The 24395-nt window shown below is 52.3% G+C and overlaps 3 protein-coding genes across 3 annotated transcripts; 2 read left to right on the forward strand and 1 right to left on the reverse strand.

Annotated features, from left to right (window-relative positions):
* Window positions 1-796: 796 nt before the first annotated feature.
* NCLIV_044470 (hypothetical protein) lies at window positions 797-13681 on the forward strand (the record flags this gene model as incomplete). Its single annotated transcript, XM_003881369.1, has 12 exons — window positions 797-1058; window positions 1610-1849; window positions 2599-3051; window positions 4462-4542; window positions 5074-5124; window positions 5738-5869; window positions 6686-7096; window positions 7646-7726; window positions 9952-10137; window positions 10943-11452; window positions 12934-13035; window positions 13635-13681. The coding sequence occupies 12 exons, from the start codon at window positions 797-799 to the stop codon at window positions 13679-13681; spliced, it is 2556 nt and encodes an 851-aa protein (XP_003881418.1).
* Window positions 13682-18361: 4680 nt separating this feature from the next.
* NCLIV_044480 (conserved hypothetical protein) lies at window positions 18362-20686 on the reverse strand (the record flags this gene model as incomplete). Its single annotated transcript, XM_003881370.1, has 1 exon — window positions 18362-20686. One exon carries the CDS (start codon window positions 20684-20686, stop codon window positions 18362-18364), a length of 2325 nt encoding a protein of 774 aa, XP_003881419.1.
* Window positions 20687-22775: 2089 nt separating this feature from the next.
* NCLIV_044490 (conserved hypothetical protein) lies at window positions 22776-24128 on the forward strand (the record flags this gene model as incomplete). Its single annotated transcript, XM_003881371.1, has 1 exon — window positions 22776-24128. One exon carries the CDS (start codon window positions 22776-22778, stop codon window positions 24126-24128), a length of 1353 nt encoding a protein of 450 aa, XP_003881420.1.
* Between the last annotated feature and the right edge of the window lie 267 nt (window positions 24129-24395).

Raw genomic sequence — 24395 nt, forward strand, 5'->3', positions numbered from 1 at the left:
GTCGTCTTTACGTGTCCTCCCTTATCTCTTCTTTCGAGTTTCAGCCAGGGGTTTTCTTTGCTGTTCTTTGTACACGTACTCTGTCGTTTCCCACTTGACGCTTTCTATTTGTCCCCTGGTGTTCTTCTAATTCGATTCGGGTCCAGCACCAAATCGTTGTTTTCTGCCGCACACTCTGAGGCTGTTCCAAGGACGCTGTACTGCCGGCCGAACCCAATGTTTCTTCCGCTCGCTGGTGAATGCTTGGTACAACAAAATGGAACCCCCCTCAAGGTCGTCCCTTTACGGGCCCTCCCACCCCTCTTCAACTTCATCAGTATCTCGCGATATTTTTGCTATGCGCTTCCCGTCGGAACCACAGGGCCCCGCTGTGGTGCCTACAACTGCGCTGGAAGGTGGTGCTGACCACATACTCCAGCCGCGATTGGTTCCCACGCGTTCTTATACTTCTTCCTTCTATCCTTCGTCATCTCCTGTTGCACACACACGGTCGTCTCAGACGAATCCCAGAGGCAGAACGTTGGCCACACGCAGAAAAGGACAATCACGCGGGAAACGCCGCAGAAACTTACCTGTTCGTCGTTCTCACATTCTCGTCGCAATCAGCCTTACAGCTTTTGTGGCCTCTCTTGTATTTCTAAAACGGTTTCATGATTTATGCGTTACTGAAGTGAGCATGCCTTCCTTAATCCCAACTTGGGCTTCCGTTAAGCTGCCTCCCTTCCTCACGTCTTTTCCGACTCCTTCGTCTCCGTCGCGTCTTCTGCCTTTTCCTGCATCCCTTTCGCCGGGGCGGATGCAACGGAGACTCGCGGAGACTCCCTGGGGGGACACGCCCCATGGCACTTCTGATATTTGTCAGGCCGATGGAGAACAGGGCGTAGATCACAGCGCCGCTGGAGAAGCGGAGGAGGGGAGCGCCAACGGGCAACCCAGTGGGACAGCAGGAGGGACAGGAAAAGGGGGCACTTCGAGGCCTATGCACCCAAGAGGCAAACCCGTGCAGGAAGTAGCAGAAGACGAGGCCGGGCACGAAAACACGATGGAAACACACGAGGGTGAGAGAACCAGGGAATGGATCTGCTCTTTCCTTTGGTTTTGTTGCTACCGGGTGCGTAACGAATTTATTTCTAATGCTACGGGCACAATCAACAACAAAGGCACACGTGTTACCGGCTACTGTTCTCGCTACGCATTGTTTGTGTCGCGTTCTGGCTTGGCATCTATGTCGTGCGGCTCGTTGGATTGCTGCTCGGCAGACAAGGGGTTCCTCAGATCTGCCACTACACCGCCTGCGCTTCCCCTCATTCGCTTCGTTTTGGTGTTGATCTCGACGCCCTTTGCGTCACCACGCCTTCGTTATGAGCGTTCTTGCTGTAGTGTTGGCTCTTCGCGCTGCAGCCTCCGTTCGTCCGCTGTCTCTGCGAGACGCGTCCTTTCTGCCTTCCGGACTCACTGTTCTTTTACTTGATTCTGTGGGTGTCTCCAATGTGTGGACCGTGCAACCGCTTCCTGTTTCGTTTCCGGCACAGGGTATTAACGTGTGCGTTCTGCATTCGCTGGATTGTGTTACAGTTTCCATGTTGCACACTTTGCTGTGCTTCGGCAGACGACGTGGCTGTCAGGGAAGTTAAACGTGTCACCGGTGCAAAACGCAAGGCACTCGCGGTTGAGGAAGCAAGCACCGACCCCGAGAGCGAAGAAAATCCGCCACAAGACAAGGGAGACCACCGACGGGAGAGCGGCGGAAGCGATATCGATGTTGAGGGGGCCAGTTACCACCCGTTTGCCGAACTCAGTGAAGTTGAACTGCAAGCGCTCCTTATGGACCCTGGTCTCGTCCCTACACGTAAGATTACACACTCGATTGCAAGCTACGAAATAGAAATGCGTTCAATTTCATTAGAGACGAGACCTGGAGGGAAGAGCCCGAGTGGTTGAATGCGTGTTGCCCGGCACAAGGAGGGGGCGGGGGTAGGGCATGATGCAGGATCTAGACACTCACGTTGAGGCACTGATTGGTGGGTCGCCTCATGGAAGGACCAAGGGCTGGAAAGGAATGCGGAAAAGGCACAAGGCGTTCCGAAGAGCCACAACAGCGACTAACTAACTAAACCCGTCCGTCCAGTCGAGTGGACGGGAGTAGACGCGTGTATTCGAAAGGGTTCATGCGGCTTTGAAAGTCCATGTCCGCATGGGTTCGTATATACACACAACAGGCAACTTGAAAAGCCGAAAGGTAGCCACTGGAGACGCAGTGATACTGTTTGGCTAATTGACATGGTCACGCAGTATCGTCGGCGCTTTCGGCCCTTAGCTTGTCAGCAGCCCGTTCAGTGACGCCACTTCTCTCTCATCGCAGACATACGTTCCTGGAATTGCCCGCATCTTCTTGGTCTGCGGTCGTTAGCCTCTGTCTTGCTCTGCGAGTCTTTTTTCGATTATGTCCAAGTCGCCTTTTTCCCTGCTTTCTGACTGGACTGTAAGTGGCGCAGTCTCATGTATTTGCGTGCTCCAATCAGTTGCCATTGTGAATGCCATGGGTGTGTGGACGTATCCCTTGGTCCATGTCTGCTCTCGCTTCGGTCGTGTTCTCAGTCGAGAATTTAGGTGTCTTTTATAAGTTCTACGAGATTTTCTTCAACCAGTTGAGGACAGACGCAACTGCTTGGTTAAGGAGAGCAACGCAACGCGAACGAGCGCTGACGTCAGTGAATACGCTGTTGCGCAAGCTCGCGGTTGCTGTACTTGCGTGTAACCAATTCCGCGTTATTCGAGCTTTACTACCACCTTGCCCCGACAAGAAGATCGAAGAAAACGCCTTGGAGGCTCAGTTGCGTTTGGAGCGCGAAGTGCGTGGGGAGCTTACCCTCCTATTTGGGGAGGATATCGTTCCCTATATACAAGATCTTAAATTAGAGCTTCTTCGCACAGCAGTTGCGGCATCACTCGGATTCACTGTAACCCCTCGGGTAGGACTCAGAAGAGCTCCAGTTCCTGAACTCCAACCTGGAAACCCATTCACCGATCGTTTGACGGAGCAAAGCATTGGTGAGGCAACATGTACAGGCGCACGGATAATGGGATGAGGCGCTTATGGGAACAGGATAAATGAAGCAGAAAGGAGAAGATCATTCTGTTTGTGGATATCCTCAGCCGCGAGTCATAGGGAATGAGGCTGTTGTAGTATCTTTCGTCGTTCCAGACACGAGTACATGCTCACTAGATTTTGTGTGAAAAGGTGAATCCATGGCATACAGAGTTGTTTGACTCTCTGTGTGTCTTTGTGTCAACAAGTGCCTGGAGAAACTTAGCTCCGTGCTGCCATGTACGGCATCTGCGACCGGGGCTCTCAGGGGAATCTTCGATATTCCTATGTTGGTGGTGGATCTCGATTTGCCTCGCGAAGCGCCTAATCTGGCCAGTCTCATGTCCGCCTCTGCATCCAACAGATGTCCTTCATGTACAGCTGTGGTCTCGCGCTGCTGATATGCCTTTCTTATGTTTGCGCCTATGTGTGGCTCAGCGTACAGTTGAACACGTCCTCGATCCCAGGTGTTCACTGCCTTCTGTACACTCGCCTGTGCGTTGCCTCACTGCTCTCTGTCTGGTTGACTCTGCGTGGCTGTGCTTTTCTTCTTGTTACTTTGGCATGTGGCCATCCTGCGTTTGCACGCCTGTCTGCTTACGTGTCTATCATGGCCCAACGTTTTCTATGTATGTGCGAGGTACTCTTGCGCATGTATTTCCCTTCCTATCTATTACCAGGCTTGCATAACAGTAGTCTTTATCCACTGGAATCTCTGGCCATGTGTGTGTCCATATTCGTGAGCTGCTATATGCACGTATTGTATCCACGTCATTTGCAACCCTGCTTCTTGGCGCATATGCACTTTTGTTTCCTAGATATACAAATATGGGCGGATCTGTGTGTTTGTATATGCCGTCATGTCTTCGACGTCTACATGTCCCCATGCCACTCACCAGGAGCTTTCTCCAACGATGAATATCTCCGTATATGTATCCGTCTCCTTAGAGGTAGAGCATCTTCCGCACTACCACTGACTAGGTGTGCACGGTTGTGCGCAGATGCACGCCTCGACTTTGTCGCGACACTCATTATGTGATCCGGACTCCTGCTGTATACGTGGGAGCGTCTGAATGAGTGTACGAGTGCGCCCATGGAGGCGCCTGCGGGGAGACTGTGCGTAAGAACCCTTTGCGTGATTCTCGGCTAGGTGTGGGAAGCAGCCTAGGCGAGAAGGTCAGAACAAGGGATGGAAGACGTATGATGTCGAGCACGTGGACGATATGCTCGGCGTCTTTGTGCACATTTTCTTCTGTGTCGATGCACACGCGCATGTAACATCAGGTATTCATTGGTGTCACCATGCCGTTTCGGGTATTTCGCATATGCACGTACAATTTGTTTTATAAAGGGTTTGTGCTTGTGCTTGTCAGCCGTCTCATTGCGTGTGTCGGGCCGGCGACCTCTTACAGATATTGGCACCATGTTAGAGCGCCGACCAGACATCAACCGCCGTGAGCGATAGATCCAGACGCGACAGGGATAAGGGACATGATAAGGCACAGGGATAAGGGACATGATAAGGCAAGACACGCAGAAACGCGAGAGAAGAATAGAGCACCTCTAGACGGTTGTCGGCCCTTTACCTTGTCAGGCGCGTTCGCGCCTCTCTTATGCCTTTTTATCTACCATTTTCGTCATCGCACAGCTTTGTATCATGCGGGTCGCGACGGTCGTCTTACTGTGTCAGTCCAACTTGCCTCGGTGCCTAAAGGGTCATAGCCGTCCTCTGTCGGCTGTGCTGGTATCGTCTCTGGCTCTTGGTCGTTGAGCCCTGCACATCCGTTTCTTCAGTCATTGCTTGAGAGGCAGCAAGTCTACTTTTGCACTGTCTCTCTCACTTAATTTCGCGTTTCGCTTGTTTCGAATACAGCACGATGCCCGACTCAGTGATAATGCCATGACATTTCTTTTGAGGGTTAGAATCACTGTCGCGTGCAGTCCTTCTCCCGATCCGACTGCCGTTTCTTTTCACCGTGTTTCAGGCATACCGGAGTCTTCTTTTTTGAGACAAGCTCTTGCCGCGGAAGCCGCAGGTGAGGAGAGTTGCTTCCGGAGGCAAACAATGTGAGTGCTACTCGTTGGGGTAGCGCGGTTTCTCACGTCGTTCAGGAATACCGCGCTGAGGGAATGCAGGCGAGTCATCCTGACTATGGATGAACAAGGGTATACGCAGGTACAACTGACACTACGCGTCGAAATGTCACATGCGAGATACAGCAATACCAACGCCATTCCACTAGAACAGAACCGTTCGCATCTGTGAGGAAGATCCCTTTCTGAGCCACTCTGACTTTGCGTGGACGTGGAGTTCTGCGTGAGGACCGCGCCGACACTGGCGACCGACGATGCTTCTGGTGATTTGAGACACCGCCTGGCATGTTCGTTGTCGCTGACAGGCCACGCCTGGAGGTGATACCGGATGGACGCGTACCCGTGAGTATGCGGTAGCCTATCAGGGGACTTAAAAAGATGCGCACGAAAATACAAGAGACTAATCCCTTTCACAAAATTTTCCCCAAACACCAGGCTACTTCGTCGCAGTCATGCAGCAGAATTTCCCATGCCTCCGTGGTATACGAGACGACACAGGATAATGGGGACTGTATTTGCGACTGTGCGTGGTACTCGTCTTTATCCGGTTCTCAGCTGCGGCATATGGATTGAAGCACCCTCAGGCTCAACTCCCCCCTGGAGGGGGGGCAACTGCCGCGCCTTCCCTAGCCCTCGACGGCTTCAACTCTCTATCACCGTTGTTGACAGACGTCATTCCTCCTGAAGGTCAGCCCCTTCCTGTCCTTGCTCCTTCACCGACCGCGACGCCTCTCCTGGCGTAGAGCGCACAAGCGCATCCATGCTTTCAAATAAATGCGTTAGGGTGCATGCGTGTTTGTTTTCCTTGTCCCCGTCGTACGTCCCGTTTTCTGGCTTTCTCTGGGTGTATATGCCCATGCTCATGAGAATAGCATGTGCGGTCGGTTATACAGAGATACGGATAGTACTATCCCTGCGGAGACGTGTGCCCATGTGCCCGGATAACCACCTACCTTAATACATATGCACTGGCTTGCTACAGTATTGCATCGGTATATCAATAGGTATTTCCTTCAGTACATTTACGTAACACACAACGGACGGTGCATGGTCACGGACGCATTCGCATATGTTTACATTTATATATGTATATGTATGCATACATTTATATGCAACTATGCGTTTGGGCGTGAGTCAACCCTATAGAACGTGTGTAAAATGTTTACGCAGCGTTTATCCGTTTCCATATATGGAGTTTTGTGGGTCACATCGGAACCAGGCGTGATCCCCAGGTCTCCGGTGCCGCGACAGGTTGTGAAAGTGTGGATAGCATACGAGTCCAGAGGGGGCGGGCGTATCAGGCGGAATGGATACCAATAGGACTGAACTGAAACGTGGACGTTCTGGATTACCTCACACTTTTCAATCCATGAAAACATGAACATTTACTTTTTCTTAAAATTGGTTACTTAGGTCTGGGGCATCAGATGTTACTGTTGTTTGTCTTCTCACTTTCGGTGTTGTTCTGCTTTTGCGTTATTCCCTGTGCCCTTCCTGCCGTAGAGGTGCCTGCAGATGCATGGACAACGGCGCTTTCAGCGATTGTAGAAGGGAAGGCGATTGTTGTCAAGCAGTGGCGATATTATGCGCGACATGCTAGTCGGCCGCAAGCGCTGGATTCCTTGCTCCGTGCCATGACCAGTGCAACACAAGTTTTGGCGGACGTGGCAGCTGTGTGTCAGACATACCCGCATATTGCTGGAGCCAAGCCTCTGCAAAGAGCAACGCGACAACTGAAGCGAGCACTTAGCACGACGTGGGATCAGCTCAAAGAAAATCCACGCAACGCGGAGATTATAGAACAGATTCTCTCGACCAGTTTTTCGAGTATCTCGCGGCCAGTTAGGCAGCAAGCGGCAGCTGCAGCCGGCAGCGACGCAGATCCCGAACAAAGACTCAAAAGCGTCGTTGAAGGTGAGCAAAGACGCATGCACCACTAAGGCAAGAAAACAACCAGAGCACGACACCAATATGTGCCACATGTGGGACCCACGCAGAGTCCACAGCAGAGAAACGCACAGCCATACGAGTCTTTGCATCGACCCGTCACAGCAGCGGCATCAGGCGCAAATGTGTAGTGGGGGCGGGAACGAGGATGGAGAACGCCGGTTAATCCAACGTAATTCTCCTGGCTACGCCGTCGGTAGCGGGCAAGCATGCCAGGGTTGGAGTCACTGCAAGTGATACATGTAGCGATAAATGTGAAGCCATGTTTAGTGGACAAGGCAGTACTGAGCTGCGTAGTTCAGCAACAGGATAGAACATAGCCGCGGGTATCCCAGAGGAGCCATGTGACGGAATCGTTTCAGCTTGCCACAATTTGCAGTTATGAAAACGGATATTGCAACCCAGTCCGAGACACTAGGGGGAGCGAATATCCCCCCGTGTGTTTTCGCTCTCTGGTTCGGATGGATCAGTGCGGGTGTTCCGCTTGCTGTGTCTTCTCTATTTTCTGCGCATCAGCTGCGTCTCGGCCGTTGAGAAGGTTCGATCCCTTGAAGACGCTCGTTGTCGCCATTGCAGCGGACCCAGGCCTGATACAGCGTAGGTGTCTTTGGTGTGTATCTGCGGGCGTGTAAAGATGCCTAAGTGTGCGAAACCATCCCAAAGAGGCGATCGTGCGGAGGCCTGACGGCAAAGCGACGTCGATGGAGAAAGAACTGAAACAGACGAAAGGCGTCAGATTACACGCGTATGAATAAAAGGGGAATACATTTGTGTGCGGGCGGCAGTAGTGGTCTGCGCATGTATGTAAAAAGGAACACAAACAGGACGAATGAGAACAGGGGTAAACCGATTTGGTTAGGGAGGAGAGCACGCGACGATGCTGCTCCAGCAGGGGAGGAGACAAGGCTCACCTAGATTTCAAAAGGGTAGTCACAAAAGTGAAGCGTCAGGCAGGAAACGACCGTGCAAGCTGAAAGACAAACAACTAATTCCTACTGCGGAGGGAACGGTACCGACAAGGGACAAGTATGCGCACGGGAGGAGCACGTGTGAGAACGATGTTGGACAGGACAGGGAAGTGCGCCTGGGCGGATGTGAAACGCCAGAGCGACATCCGGAAAAGGTGAATAATGTGGCCGCGAGACACAGAACGTCTCGGAACTCTGCGACCATGAATGGGAAGGGAAAGACGTTACACTGGCGATGAACATGACGAGGCACGTGCACGGGTGAGACACCGGATGAAACAGTGGCTCCTGTAACCCGGCAGCGATAGGCAAGCGTAGTCCCAACACCAGCATGGCACTGTCTGTTGTGCTGACGACCATTTGCTTCATTTCGAACCCTGCGTGTTCTCAACTCCTGGTTGGCTTCGCCGGACGGCCAATCTACCCCCAAATGATGACAAGTATTCGTCCGTCGTCGTATCTATGATTTCCGCAGCTCCTACCAGCACTCCGGTTCCTGGGTCTCTAACGGAATACTTGCATAAATGCCTGCACGGTAAGTGAGTGCCTTGCGCTTTTCTGGGTCATATTTTAGACGGCTGTGTTTTCTGGTGTTACCTGCGCCTTCGTGAGCAGTCCGCCGTCGTTGTCTGAGTCTCTTGTCCCGCAGCCGCTATCGTTTCCATTTCTCTCCCGCGTCGCGTCAGTTAATTTTCGGTGCCATCGCTGCAGTTATTCTTTCTGCGTAGTTTACTTGTTGCTCTCTCGGGCCAACTCGGACCACACGCGATCATCATTTGTGTCACCTCTGGGTGTCTGACGTGTCCTGCCCCTGTCAAGGACGGTTGTTTCCCCTAGCTGCCGTCCCCGCCCGGTGTGGAGCCTCTCTGCATTTGGCTACTGAGCCGCCTGCTGTTCCTTTTTCTGGTTGGGCTTTTGGACTAGATGAATGCCACGCTGGGTTCACGATGTCAGCTCCTCTGCTTCGCATTCATCGAGTCATGTGTGTGTGTGTCGTCGAACCTATTCTCTCCCGTGTCGGTGCTACCATCGGCAGTGGCACAGAACCAGCAGAGATGTGTTCGAATTGTGTCCTTCCCCGAGTGTCTATGTGCCGGGGATCGACAGTCAGGCTGAGCCAAAGGCCTCCGCACGTCCGATGCGCATTCACCTACCGTTCGACATACGACATTGGAGTGAATGTACCATCGAGCAAAAAGATGTGATGATCTCTTGAAAGCGTAGTGGAGATGCGGTTTGCAACGGGGGACCAAGTGGCAGGGAGGGCATGCGTGTGAACAGCTCAGAACCCTCTGCATGCGCAACAAGCCGCGAACACAACGGGTTCCCGTGGAAAAGAAATGCTGTACGGGGGCAGCTGCGAGATGTGGTGAGGCACATGTGAGTGAGACGGCGTAGAAGTACTTGTGTGTCCCGACGATCTCCTGAAATTGGAGTCAAGTGCTGGAAAGGAATTCGAGAGACTGGAGAAGGGAAAACATATTGGAAGTGAGGTCTGGTTGGTGCACTACGAGGCTGGAACTCGCCAACGATGGGGGATACGAACTGCAGGACATAGCCGGAATGGGAAGTTCTCCGCCATCGCGTGGCGCTGTCGTAAAAAGTCCGTTTACTGTCGTCATGTCCTTCGGACGTATTGCTGCCGTGTGCACTCATGTTCACCCTGAGTCAACCTTGGTCCTCGGTGTCTCAAACGTCTAGCGGTCCCGTGTTTGTACTTCGTCCACGTACGCGGTTTGACGCGTCTCCCCCATACACCTTTTCTCTTGCCCATGGTGTCTTGTTTTCCTGCACGGGCACCTAGCTACCTGGTCATTCTCAGCGTTCCGATATCTTGCGCCGCTCTTATCATAGACGGACAGAAAGACGCGAAGGGCGCTCCAGACACAACAGATCACACGACCGTCGCACAGCGAAGCGCGAAACAACTTGCCACCCCAAAAGGACAACCGCTTGAAGGAAGGCACAAACGAAGTCACCCTGTGCAAGAAGAGGACGAAGACGAGTTCGAACAGCCGGAATACGCCGGCACGGACGACGGTAAGAGAGGCGGACACGGCGCATCACTTCGCTTGTATTGTGCTCGTTTGTTGTGCTGTCTTCCGCACCGTTGTTGTGCGAGAAAGATTCTCGTCACCGTCCCGAAACCAAGCTGCCACCAGCCGAGCAGCTCGTCCCCGAGTCTGTTTCGTTGACCCACTCCTTTCCACTTGTAGGTGCCTTTGTACCTTACTTGGAATCCGATTGCCCCTCTCCACATCTTGGGTGCCTTGATCTATGTTAGAGTGTTTGCACGTCTCCCCATAGCGTCTTTCACCGTCGCAACACGTGGCGTCTTTTATGTGTACACTCTGTCAAACGCCCACGCACTTTCGGAACAGCATAGACCTTCACCCACACGAATGCAGATAATGATTGCTTACCACGAGTTCGCGGGTTTAGTGACTGCGAGACCCACAAGATGAAGCAAAAGCAACACCAGCGAAGGACCAGTCACAAAAAGCTGAGATGCTGACCCACGAGAATCAAAAAAGAACACGTTTTGACAGTGCCGTAGATAACCCGTACTTGGTGTCACGATACCCATATGCCAACATCGCGCATAATGAGGAGTGATAGTACTATAACTCTGAAACGAAGGGATAGGTGGAAGCGGATATCGCAGTGGCTGATCCGCATTGGGCACGGCTTGGGATGCGCAACGGGCGCGCGACGAAGGATCGAGGAGAGAGTTCGTCTGTTATCTGGTGCATGCTGCGATTGGGATGTGTTTTTCTCCATCGGAGATTTTAGGCTTATTGGTGATGGAACTAGCTTTTGCCTTCGGTTTTGCGTGTTCGCTCAGGTGGCTTTTCGACTGGTGGGGCCAGTGGTCTGGAGAGTGCCTTCGCTAGTGATGGTGACCCAGGACATGCAGCCGAAATCGCAAGCGTGCCTGGAAGCACCGGATCTGAGCACAAACGCCTGTCACTTCTGCTCGACGTCAGCGCCTGGGGCGAACAAGGTGCGGGGAAGAAAGGGGGAGAAGGCCCCCAAGGATACAGCGACGACACAGCGAACGCAGACGCGCCTGTGGCTGGCCACGCGGCCGTCTCAGGCCTGTCGAGTGGTTCTCTGGTGTTATATCCCGAGACAGAGCTAGGGCCTCCGCCACCCAAAAAAGCACGAACGGCAACGCACAAGCAAGAGGGGGGGAAAGGGACACCCGCAAGTCCAAGCCACGGAGAACACGACATACCAATGGGTGCGGAAGAGGCGACAGCCGATGCTGAAAACGATTTAGGGTTTCCTGAGGATTGGCTTCTTCAGGCGTTGTTGGATCTGGAAGGCGACGACGGTGGTGCTCCGCTAGACGGTGAGTGGGCCGTGGCAGATCAGAAGATTACGCGCACAGTGTGCCTCACTCAGGCGGGTCGTGGGATGCACAAACGCGATGCCAGAGTAGGGTTGCCTGTGTAACTTATCTCGTGATGCGTTTGATGCCATGTACCGTGCATTTCCAAGTGTTGCCATTCACGTGCGGACCGCCGTGTTTCCCTGTGACAGTCCGCATGAGGGGGGATGATATTGAGTAGTGGAACTGGATTGGATGCGTCCCGGCGAAGCTCCGGAGTCCATGGAAAATTGGAGATGTGGTACTGTTCGCCTTTACCACGGCACAGGTGTAAGGTGTTTGCATCTACAACGTGGATGCAGTTTTTCGTTGCTTTTCCCGTACAATACCGTACCATTCGACATGAATATGTCTCTGCCGGACCATCCTCGAGCATTACCACTCGCCTCGGTTCACTGGTCACACGACCCCATATGCTTTCTTATTTCATTCCTGCTGACTCTTTGTACCCCTCATGGTCCTGCGCATTTATCCTTTCATCTATTATTGAGTACGTGGCGAAGTGCTCTCCGCGATCTCCATGCCTGCCGACATTTGAGCGCCAGCTCACTTTGGGTCGCCTATGTGTCTATCGGTCGGGCTCGTACGCGCCTCCTAAGCACCTCGGTACAGTTGTCAGATCGTTTTGCGGACCGTGCTGCCAATGTGACGGTTGTGTTGGGTACTGTCTGTGTCTACGGCAACGTGAATCTGCCTTTCTTTAAGCGTATGTGGGACTGTATGTGTCAATGTCAAAGGCAGCATCTATGATCATAACTCTACGAAAATCCGTCCACTGGTCTGTGTAGCCAACGCCTGATTTACCCGTATCGACTCACTCGCGTGTCTACGTGGCTATCTGCCATTCGCTCGGCACAGGTGTCATCCCACGCGCCTAGCTGTCACCGAACATATCCATGTATAAATTAAGTAGGCGGCCTGCTAGATCACCTGTCTTTCCATCGCATCCCCGCCTATGTTTAGGCCGAACACTCAACAAGACCACACTTGTATCTGTGTGGAGGATATGCGTGTTTTGATATGTTGCATCCGCTTTTGCGGATGTGAAGTCTAGCCAGCTGGAGTGCTTTTCTCTGTCTTTTTCGCTTGATTTTCCAAGTCCCGCCGTTGCCCCAAAGGGCGCAGCGAGCGGCTATCAACCGAAGGAGTTACGTATGAATGAGACGGCAAAACCCCCGTTTCGCAGTGTCTTCACTGTTGTCTGCGTTTGTGGTTCTCAAGTAGTTTTCTCTCATTTACCTTTGCGTTCTGCATGAATCTTCACATCCGCGCTGGTGCGTACTCTTAGAGTTCTCCGCTCGTTCTCCTTTCCAGCCCCAACAACACTGCGTAAGGTTTTTATGCAACGTGTGTCCATAACTATTGTGTTTTGCGGCAGCTGTTTCGTTCTCGTCGTTTACGGTTTGGGTTGTCCTGCGTTTTCACCATGTGTCGCTCTTCAGTATGGGCAGAGCCCCAAACAGGGCTTCCCTACGCTCCTCTGCCGGAGGCCAATCTCATCTTAGACAACCTGGTTTCACTGCTCGACGCCCAGGAAGATGAAGGTGAGATAGGGAGTCGAAACGATGATCGTTGTCGATTTCATTGCATGAGCGTAGGAGTCTGACATATGATGTGTGAGCGTTCGTATGTGTGTGCGTCGTGTGTACAACCGTCGAGACAGGTGCATTACTTGTTGCATTGCCCTTCTTCCTCAGTTGTGGAGATGTTCCATTTCTTGTGGAGATGGTCACCAGTTGCGGTGTTTGTCGCATTCGATGGCTTCTCTGGACAACGCCTCGGTGCTGCTCACATTGTTTGCCGTCATGTTCGTCTTACTCTGTGCAAGCTGTGGAGCAGTCGCAGCTGGTCGCATCCATCGTCTCTGGATGCTTCGCTTCCGTCCACTCCTTATCAGCCACTGCCTCCCCTTTCGCGGTCAGTGCGTATCAGCCGTCGGCTTTCATTTCCCATCGCACGATTCTTGTTTTCTTGCAAATGTGGAGGACGTTATTTTTGTTGTGTCGTTCTACGCGGTTTTTGTCCTCCTTCGACTTTCTTCTGATTCGATGCTTTGGTCACGTGGCTAATGCATTCCTGAAGCCGTAGTTTTGATTATTGTGCTTGCCTGTTGTCGCCATTTTCTTCCTCACGTTTCCTCCAGATGGCATGGCAGAGGGCGACGAAGATTCTCACGGGGCGGCAGAATGAGACCGATGTCAGGAGCCGAAGGGCACCCCATGGTTCATATACTGTCATCGCATGTAGCTGACCTCGCATTACGTCCAGCTGAGTCTTCTACGAACTTGCAAGTTCCGCCTCTTTCTTCGCGTCGCAACACAAGGACCTGATCATGCTTGCTTGGTTCAGGCCAGCGAGTCGGTGATGGAGGTGGTCTGTCAATGGGGACAGTAGACCCACCTCGACAGTCATGGCCACGATAATTCTTAGATGTGTGGGTTCTCCATTTCGTTCTGCTTGGTGGCACGGAGTGATTGGTTGGCGTACTGAGGTTGGTTATTCCTCATTTCCCTCGAACCAATTCTTGTTGATTGCGTCGTCATGAGGCGTCTCAAAGGTAGTCTTGGGACGCTCGAATCTCGAGTGAAGCTGCCGTTACAAAGCATTTTTTTGGTTGCCCCCTGGTAGCATCATATACATACGTATATATATATATATATACGTATATATATCTTCTTCAGTGTAACGGATATGAATGGGGCTGGGCATATTGGGCTGCAGCGATAACACATACAGAATAACCAGGAGCTGCTGAAATTGCGAGGCATCATAAACTCAACCGATGACACTGACAAGAATTCACAGATCAGATGACCTCTGACGTTCGTACTAGGCAGCCTTTGCTTTATCCAATGAGACTGATTACTATTCGGAAGAGTTCCAACGGAGACACGGGACGTTTGGCAGGCGAATGTCCGCTCTACTGGAATCTAATTTAGTGACGTGAAGAACAGCATAAGCAGGCCAGCTAACATGAGTGCGTTAACAGTTACTAGGTTGGTATCCTCGGAAAGTGAATGGTAATGAAATTCCGCAAAGCTGAGAAATATGATTTCCTCCTCTGCCGTTGCAGACACAGCAAGAGCTGACATTTTTCGCGGTGCGATGTGGAATGAAACACCAGGTGAATGTCGAGGAAAGGATTCATACTGTCATACAGCGAATTATCATCCAGAAATGGCATGTTACGTGAGCCCTGCGACCGAGAAACCCTATGTGTTACAGCCAGGTCTCAGACTCGGTACTCCAGGGGACGCCGGAGAGGGGCAAACGTTGGAGCCGCACCGCGCTTAGGTTCCCGACACACGTAATGTTTGGGGGCACGCAGCATTCTTGCAGCTGCCAACTACGGGGGAAAGCTGTAAATCAGAATGCATGTTCCCTGCGGAGTTGCCTTCGCCATCCATGTGGGATGCCGGCCCCTGGAGAACTCAGAACCCACGTACCTACTTGCGTGTTAGAGTGAGCCTCGTTCAATAGACACAATCGATCGAATGGCCACGGAGAGGACCACTAAGCAAAACTGTGTATGGGAACATTATCTCACTTCCCGAGCATTTTGGACACAGTTTATAGACCAGGTGCAACCGATCGGGATCTGTGCACGTTCCGTAGATCTTGGAAAATGGAGTAACGACCCAACACTCACTCTCGGAACACTTGGTGAGTGTTTGCTCACTGGGAATGTGTGCTACCATAAGAGGTTGGGGAGGCGAGCACACAGCGACATGAGGTCCAAGCCCGCACACCGCGTATGTTCCCGTTCCGGAAACAACGGCTACAATGTTACCTCTACTTGCTGTCCGCGTCTTTGTACGAATTTTGTCTTGCCTAGAGACATGAAGGCTATACTCGGATCCTGACGCGAAAAAGCTCCTTCCCCTAGCTTGCTTGCTAATCTCAAAATGCATCTGGCCTCTGGACCCTGTGTGCTAGACGCATGAAACAATCCCGAAACTCTCTGGTTGGCGGCCTTCTTGACTTTGAAGTGCATCTCTTCATGCCTTCATCAGCCTGTTGCCATCGTAAAGCTTTTGCCTCCTCTCGATCTTCTAGCTGTGAACATGTGTGCATACATGCGCGCATATATGTGCACAATAGTACACGTGCAGACCTACGGCACAGGGCCGAACACATGTTCACATTATACTGTATATATATATATATATGTTGATATGCCGATGGACAATCGTGACCGAAAGCGTTTCGATTGTCTGTTTGGTCGTGTTTTGCTGACCTGAGAGGAACCATTTGTATACCAAAGGTCAGCGACAGAGTCGGGCCGTGGGCGATGCCAGGACCGACTGAAAACACTTCGATCTCATACCACAAGTCAGTTACCCATACAGAACAGTATGGTGGGACTCTCGTTTCCCTCATCTTTTGGAGTCTCGCTCTGTGTCCGGTTTTTTCCGTGGTTCCTTCTTTTTTCCAATTTTGTCCTCAATCGGGCGCGGCGCCCCTGGCTGTGTGTCTCCGAAACTCCTTTCACCCCTGGCTGTGTGTCTCCGAAACTCCTTTCATTGCCTCATTTTGTCTTTATCTGCTGTATCTTCGTCACGCTGTCTCCATGTTCCCGTTGCCTGCCCTGGTTTCTTCTTAAACCGTGCCTGCAACTTTCCTTTAGTTCCTTATCCTCTGGCCTACGCCGGAACGCCGGCCAGAAACGCCAGAGTTTCTTGTGTGGTCCATGTAGTCATGCTGTATTTCCCCATGCCCACATCACACTGAACCAGATATGTGGGCATGTGACTGAATGTTCTGCATATATAAACGGCGCGACTGCATGGGTGCATGTGCTGCGTTTGCGAACATGTATGAGTGTTCGCGAACATACCGGATGGCGGGGTACGCAGACGCAGAAGAGGAGACAAAAATCGAAGGATATGCTGAAGCGTTTAGACCCTACTCCGCGGCAAGACACAAGGGACATAGGAAGAGAAGAGATGCATGAGGAACTGCGAGGATGGACCAGAAGCCTATGAAAATGAAACTCAGTGAATGTGCTACTTTGTGGCGAATTGCGGGTGCAACTATCGACAGGCGCGACAGTTTACTACATGCGAAAAAACTGGATATCCCGGAGAATCCGTCAGTGGTGCATTCCACGAACCGCATCAGTGTCTCATATACATCGTGTTGATTTATGATTGTTTCTGTTGGCCTTCGTTTCTGTCTCCCTGCATGTCCCTCCCGTCATACATCGTGTTGATTTATGATTGTTTCTGTTGGCCTTCGTTTCTGTCTCCCTGCATGTCCCTCCCGTCATACATCGTGTTGATTTATGATTGTTTCTGTTGGCCTTCGTTTCTGTCTCCCTGCATGTCCCTCCCGTCCTCCACTACTCATCACGCGACGAGGAACGAGCAGTCGACGGAGGAGAAGACCTCAAAGAAGCAAAGGAGATATATGCTACAAAACCTGATTCATGACGTCGTCCCCATCAACGCCATAGGCATTTTAAAAAAGTACATCAAATGGCATCAGCCAGCACGTCGACACCGACGAGATGAGATATCGCATACCACTCCATTGATGGATCCCCAACTACAACGCACAGAAAAACAAATATATGAGGAAAGAAAAGGAGAACCTGGGGGAGAAGTAGGGACTTGGAAGCAGCGAAAGACAGTCATAAAGGGCGAGGCACATGAATGTCGACAGTAGGCACAGACGGCGAAGGGCTGGTGGGCATGTCTTTGGTTTTCCGGACGAGTTGCGGCCGGACCCATCCCGTTTGCAATCTGGGTGAGTTCGAAAAAAAACGCACGAAGCAAAGACGGAAGGCAAAGGAATCAGGAAACGATTTTTCGACTTGTCACTGAAGGGGAATCGCGTCCACAACGAACAACGACTCAACTGCTTTTACCAGATGTTCAACGCGCTCCATGAGGCAACGGAACACAATTTTGAACAAATGGTGAATGAACCAGTGTTTTGCCGAGGCTGAAAAGACCTCCATGTCTCCAGCAAAAGTCTCAAAGAAAACGCAAATTAGATATGGACTGCAGACCGAAGAGTGAAACTATGAAAAGGTTGACTCTTCTCGTAATGCCCGATAGGAAGCGCTCGTTCACAACAGAGCTTTCTTTCAACATCATCGTATCTTCCTCACTAACATTCTATTGCTACTCTAAACCCCGTCACTAGCTGGGTACCCGTCAGACAATACTGCTACGCAGGAAGTACATGTGGACTGTGGGCGTCACGTTGTACTGCATTTGTGTAGTGATAGCCAGGATTATGTCTAAGGTGCTACAAAAAGCGCCGAAGCCGTCCCACAACTTCGACGGCCGACTTCTTCGAGACATGCGAGCAGGGTAGTGATCTTCTGATTGCTCAAATATGGCAAGGCATCTTCCGTCTTCGTTGCACTAGGTGGCTTGTTCAGTAGCTTCAGATGCCATAATCGCAGCATGGTGCTGCGTGAATGCCACCATCGGTGAACTTACCGATTTGGTCCCAACTCTGCGATTCTCTACCCATGCAACAATCACTTGTACCCAGAGTAACGGCCTTTTGGCATGGCGCCCCTTCAAAAACGATGAGCGGTTTAAAACCTCCCTCGATGGTCACTTTGGCTTCTGCATGACTATGAGCACGAATGTGATGCTACTGGGTCACACGAGTTGGTGAACGTTTTTTGCCTAAAAGCGGCCGTTCGCTAATCGCGGAAATCCTGATGGCTGCATCACACTGCGAATTCGGTACCTTTACTACACCAAAGCTAGTGATGTCCTCCGCTCAAAGGGACAACAAAGAAAATCCCGAGCAAACGCAAGCCCGCAAACACGTTTCTGGAATTTCCACAATGATGGGCCGTACAAACAACGTTTGACAAGGATACTACTGGAGATGAGTTTGACTTTCTTAGAGGACCGCCATTTGCTGTGCCATAAGGAAAGTGACACCACCATCGACGGACGTGGGGGCGACCAATATCGCCGTCGATATCAGCTCCTTTTGATATGACTCCCGCCCCGACACACACGTCTTTGTCTTTGATGCTTTCTTGCATAGCTCATTATCCCTGTGAGGGTCGCCGTCGGGTAGGTCTTTGCCTTCTTCGGTTCCCTTTTGACTGACACAATCTGGACTGCCGGCTTCACGGTTTTCTACGCTGCTCCATTCTTTTAGCTGCACACGTTTGGGATCATAGCTATTTTGCATGCCCGTTGACCTTAGTGAGGTCTCTCTTTCTGAAGACTCAACGTTCCGTTTGGTGGGATCCGTTTCCCGTGCGTCGTCTCCGCAGGTTGGGGTCATGAAAGAAGCCACGTAATCATTAGTACCGCCGTCGTCGTTCTCTTCCCTTGTGCACATCCGACTTCGTTTAACGGAGAGAGCTCTACTCTGTGTAGCTTCACTTGGAGACATGCTACCAAAATGAGACAGCAGAACAGGTACAGCAGTTGCTTCGGGGCTGACCGGGAAGACAGGAAGCCTACCTGTACCGTCGGTCGTGTCGCCAGCTTCTTGACGTATCCCAGTTCTTCCTTCACTTCCTTGTCTATCGCGTCTTTTGTTTTGCCCCGTCAGAGGTGTTGGCGATTCTCCCACCTCCGACACTACAACCATCTCTCCTGGACTGCCGCAATCACTGTCTGTCAGCTCGTCACTGCAGCTATCGTCACCGGTGCCGCCGGCAGGGCTGCCGGCTTCAGAGAAACTCGAATCCTCTTCCTCCATGGCAAGGCAAAACCCTAGGTGCCTGGAGGGGGGATGAGGAGCACGTGCAGCCCCTGGAGATTTATCGAATTCTTTCGTTAGACTCTGCCTCCTCTCAAGAAGTAGAACCCACGGGGAACGCTGGCAAGGCTCTTCATACACAGTACGAAACGCCAAGTCTGAAGCCCTCTTCATGCGTCCCTCTTCTCGTTGACTAGGTTTACCTCCTTCGTTGCCGGAGAACGAGCCGTGTGAAATCGGCGCCGGGGAGTGAGAAATCCCTACCGAATAGCGTGGGTCCGGAAATAACGGAGAGAGGAATCGCGAAGAAACTTCAATCGGGCACAGGCGAACTGCAGCCGCAAGTTCGGAACTGTGACTGTTTCTGATCGGCAATCCTAGAGACTTAAGCTGTAGGTATACCTGCAGCTCTTGATACGTCAAACGCAGCTGAGCCGCAACCCCAGGAGAAGGCATCTCTGCCTCTTCACAAGAAGTAAAAGTGCTTCCGTCTTCAAGTTTAATGTTGCGCTGCTCTCCGATCAATCTCTCTTCACCAGCTGGTATTCTTTCCACATTGTCTCCAGTCTGATCTGTGCATTCGTCCTGCGCGCCTCTCCATTTTGGTGTCCTTCGGTGGGGCGTCGGGACCACTGTGGCCTGTTCACCAGACGGGATGTATCCTGGTGTCTGGGGCGGTGAATGTCTGCCGCGTTTCGCGACAACTTTGCCTCCCAGATGAATTTGTCGATCACAGCCGCCGATTTCGTCATTTCCTGCTGTTTTGGCTCCTTGTCGAAAATGTTGCACTGAGTTACTCTGCTGAGATATGGGTGGAGGAAGACGCTGGACAAGAACGAGAAGAAGATCTACGGCGTTCAGTTGCTGGGCCGTCTGAGCGTCAAAAATGACTAACGGAGACCCCGCTGCATGCGGATGCTTTCCTGCGAGGAAGAAGAATGCCTCTTCCACAGTGAGGACTAACAGTGGCAATGCAGAATGAGCAGAGCAAGAGCAAGCGGGAGGAGCGGGGACCGTCGCCGGTTCCGACGCAGACAGGGGGGGAACGGGTGATGACTGCGGGGACGAAGCAAGTGCCAGGGCAGTGCTGGTGTTGTCACAACTTCCAGCAGCTTCACCAGGCATCGAGTTCGCAAGAGGAGGCATACGTAACTCGTAATTTTCCCTCACTGACTGGCGCAGTTGAGGACAAGGAGAATGAGAGACATGCACACCCGTGTTGCTCCATTGTTTGCCCTTAAAATAGAGTAGGACAACAACCCCCGCTGGACAATTAGTGGAGGCAGGAAGAGTCTTTGGCGCTAGCCAGAGGCCAAGGCCTGCGCTCTTCTTCTTTGACCCTCCTCCTTGGCGGTGAAGACGTTCTCCTTCTCGCCTGAGCTTCGCGTAGACCGCAGACAGCGGCACAGCCCATGTGGATCGGGAATGAGAAGGCGAGGACGAAGTGTAAGAAGAAGCGGAAGACGAACCAGACGAGCAGGTACACATAAAACTGTGTCTAGACATTTTGGTGCGGAAGACGCCTACGATTTCTACTTTGAAGAAAGGATGAAATGTGTCGAGCGTTCACGCAACGGGACTGGTAAGTTGTTTAACAGGCTCGGCTTCTTGAAACTAGCCGACAACAGCCGCCGACTTCTCCATCCACACACTATGCTTCCTATCTTCCTTCCTCAATAATTCCAAAGGCAGCCGAGCGCAGATGGATTTTTTTAAAGGTTTGCTTTTCTCGGTTCTGCAAAGAACAGCTGTCCTCGGGCCTCCTCTCGTTCCCCCAGACCCCAACCCGTGTCTCGAGTGCTAGTAAATACTCGCCAGGTGAGGTCCTGGCGAAGCGAAGAAAGTTGTTTGACACGTCCTTCTTCTTTCTCTCCCATCGCTTCCACCACTCCACACAGCGATGCAAGAGGCGAATCAGAAAAGAGGACCCGTTATCATGCCTGTGCGTCTTTTCGTTTCGAACAGGCTTCCAAACTTGGCCACGCCAAGCGCGCTGCATGCGTGGGCCAGCGCCGAGGGGAGACAGCTTCTTGTAGCAGCTTTGCCGTGAGGAATTCCACAGTGGTAATATGAGAGTGTGTCTGTCCCCATTTCGTATACCTTAGATACATCACACACTGAAATTTATCCTTCCAGAAAAGAGGGTATCCCTGTGCAGGTGGCGAGAACCCGCTTTCTTCTCCGAGCCGGCGGGATACACACCGAGACTTCGGCGGCGGCGCGTGGGCCCTGCTAGCAGCGTGGCATGTCGCTGCCATTCTGTCTCTGAGCAGTTGAGGAAGTCCTCCGTCGGTTTCTAAGATTTCCCTCGTGTTTAGTGTACGTACAGTCTGCATTTCGGCTTCGACGTGTCTCGTCGGAGTTGGTCGATCATCGGCAGTAGCTGTCCGCTACACTCATTGTATCTGTGTCCGCAGCTTCAGTTTCCACCACGCAAAACACGGTTGCGGCCGGTCAACACTTTGTCCTTGGATTGCCTGCTCTTGCACATTACTGACTTTTTGCTGTTTCGATGAGTTGGTGCGGTTTTAAGAGTAAGCATACCTTTCTCAGCTGTGCTCTCGAAGCTCGGCACGGCGCCAGCGAGAGTGGTGTGCTCCAGACAGGGGAGGGTCTGTCTCGTACGATTCGGTGGAGCAGAGAGCCTCGTTTCTGTATTTTTCCTCGGAAGGAATGCAAGGCAGGGGAAATGGAATCCCGTTCGAGTTTCGCTCGACATATGCCTGTTCTTGTGTGTTGCATGCGCTTTTAAGCTGGCTAGCCGCATGGTCGTCCCACAGGAAATGGCAATGTGTAACCTTTTTCCATCATGAGTCACTCCAGTCTGAACGCTTTCAAGCCTCGCTTTTCCTTTTCCAACAATCCAAAGCGGCTGCCTGTGTTTTGGCGCCTCCTGCTCAGCTTCTTAAGCACCTTCTTCCTCGCGTTGGTCTCCCGGTCTTCTTGCCGGAGGCTCCAGCGGGCGGCTCGCTTTCGAAGAGCGTCGCCCCTGCTTTCCCTGCTGGTCCTCGGGTTGGTTTTCGTCTCTAGAGAGACTGCAGGACTGAGCGTCTTTTCTTCTTCTGGCGTACTAGCACCGAGTGAATTTAACCAGCCGTCTGCAATCCTCATGACCAAGAGCGTCCGGCCCCTCACGAAACGCGCGTGCTGCAGTGTGTCTCGTCTTGCACTGGGTTCACTTTCGTCCCGAACATGCCCATGCACGTATGCGCCGATCCTTCCTTTTTCGCGGGAATCATGCAGATCCACCCTCGTCTTCTGCGCTTATCTGCACAGCGGCAAGTTTCCCGATGCAGGTTCTCGGAGTCCAAGAAAGGACTCCTTTTCTACGCTGAGCGAGAGGCGAATAGAAAGCGGCTCAGCGTTCGTAGCTCTCACACACGGGAGAACTACGAGATATTTGCTTCCCGGTTCTCCACGCTGTTCAAACGTGTCGTCTACCGCCTCGCGATCACTTTCGACCTTATCTCGCTCCGACCCGGACCCACCTAGACTGGAAACGACTGCCCACGCATCATACAGACAGGCAGAACACGGACGTCCCCCAGATAGACTCCAAAATCTGTCGGATGAATCTGTCGCTCTCCACGCGATCATGGCTTGCGGCGGTGTGGGGTCGCGGTTCGGAGGCGAAACTCCAAAGCAGTTTGTGCCGCTGTTTCGTGGACAAACAGCTGCTCAGATTTCGTTGGAAAAGCTCCGGAGACACCTGGCACGATCCGGAGCAGGCTGTCCCGAGGCATCCACACGCAGGCAGTTTCAACAGGAGACAGACGAGAGGGAGTTCCCGAAGGCAAAGAAGCGAGGGCAGAGCTTTCTTGTGGCAGTCGTTGATCGGGAGAGACGTGCAGCGGTGATGAAGAGGTCTACTAACGAAGAAGAGACAGAGAACTGCGAGGCACGCGGCAGGATGGCTGCAACAGGCGCAGGCAGCGAGGGTGGCGATCAATGCCTCGACGGTTTGAACGAGCATGATATTTCTCTCGGGCACGTCTCCACAAGAAGTAATCCGCTCCATGGGAGGGAAGGGCGCGATGATCACCGAAGGACGCCTGTTGAAGTTCTGTTCGCTCCCGTTGGTGCAGAGCGGTGGGAGTCGGTGTGGCATGGCGTCAAGTGTCTGTGCTATTCCCTGCTCGCCACGGAGAAAGGGAGAAAACTTCGAGAGATTTCAGCGCCGGTGCTGAGGAGCGATACCAACCCGAGTCTACGGGAAGGGCATGTTGGCAACGAGAAAGAATCCACACATGGCCAGTCGAGATCGAGATTCCGGTCGCTTTGTCGCGCCCTTAGTAGTTTGCCGCGCTACGTGGCATCCGCGTTCATGTCGAAGTTCCACTACGTCGTGCCGGGAGGCAGCCAGCTAGCTCCAGATACAACCCAGGTCGCTTGTAACAGTGCACGCATGAACGCAGGAGGACTGCAAACCGGATCCAAGGGAAATGTGAGCGAAGTAGCGACTGCCCAGGCCGACGAGGCAAGGCATTTGCTTCATCGCCTCGCGGCAATAAACTGCGACAAAGACCTCGTTATGATTCACGATGCTGCGAGGCCGTGCGTGAGAGAGGAGGACCTTGAAAATGTAACCTCAGATGCTGAGAAGTTTGGAGCTGCTCTTCTCGCTGTCCCGGCTGTCTCATCTATCAAAGTGGCAACCGCAGACCGGCATGGGCGCCTGTGCCCTGCTTCGCCGTGCTCAGGAGAGAAAAGCGTTACCCGGGGGAAAGACCCCACAGCAGCGGATCGAGACAAAGCCACTGGACACGAAGACTTCTTTGTCCAGCGAACGCTTCCGCGTCATCTGCTGTGGGAAGCCCAAACCCCACAGGTAAGGACACACATTTTCTGCGCACGTGAGGCTTATTATGAAGTGCCGACTGCTGTGTACTTTTCCTGGGCAAGACACCAACGCACAAGACATCACCATTCTTATGTCTGCCATCAGTAAAGTGTTCACAGCAGCATGCTGGTTACTACAGGAAATCTCAGGGCTTTGTGGCTGGCCCAATCTGTTTCTCGGTTTGGGGAGACGGGGTTTGCGCGAAAATAGATATTCCTCTAGAGGCCGACCAGAATCATGATAGATACGACGATTAGTGGGTCCCGATGTTTCACGCAGACTGTTGTCATCGTAATGTGGCCAGTCACCATTTCAGTCTCATGATGAAATGTCAAGTTGCCGTACGAAAGCCTCAGAAGGTAGCTAGTCCCTACG

This window comes from Neospora caninum, chromosome IX (genome assembly GCF_000208865.1).
Source record: "Neospora caninum Liverpool complete genome, chromosome IX".
Classification (NCBI taxonomy): Eukaryota; Apicomplexa; class Conoidasida; order Eucoccidiorida; family Sarcocystidae; genus Neospora; species Neospora caninum.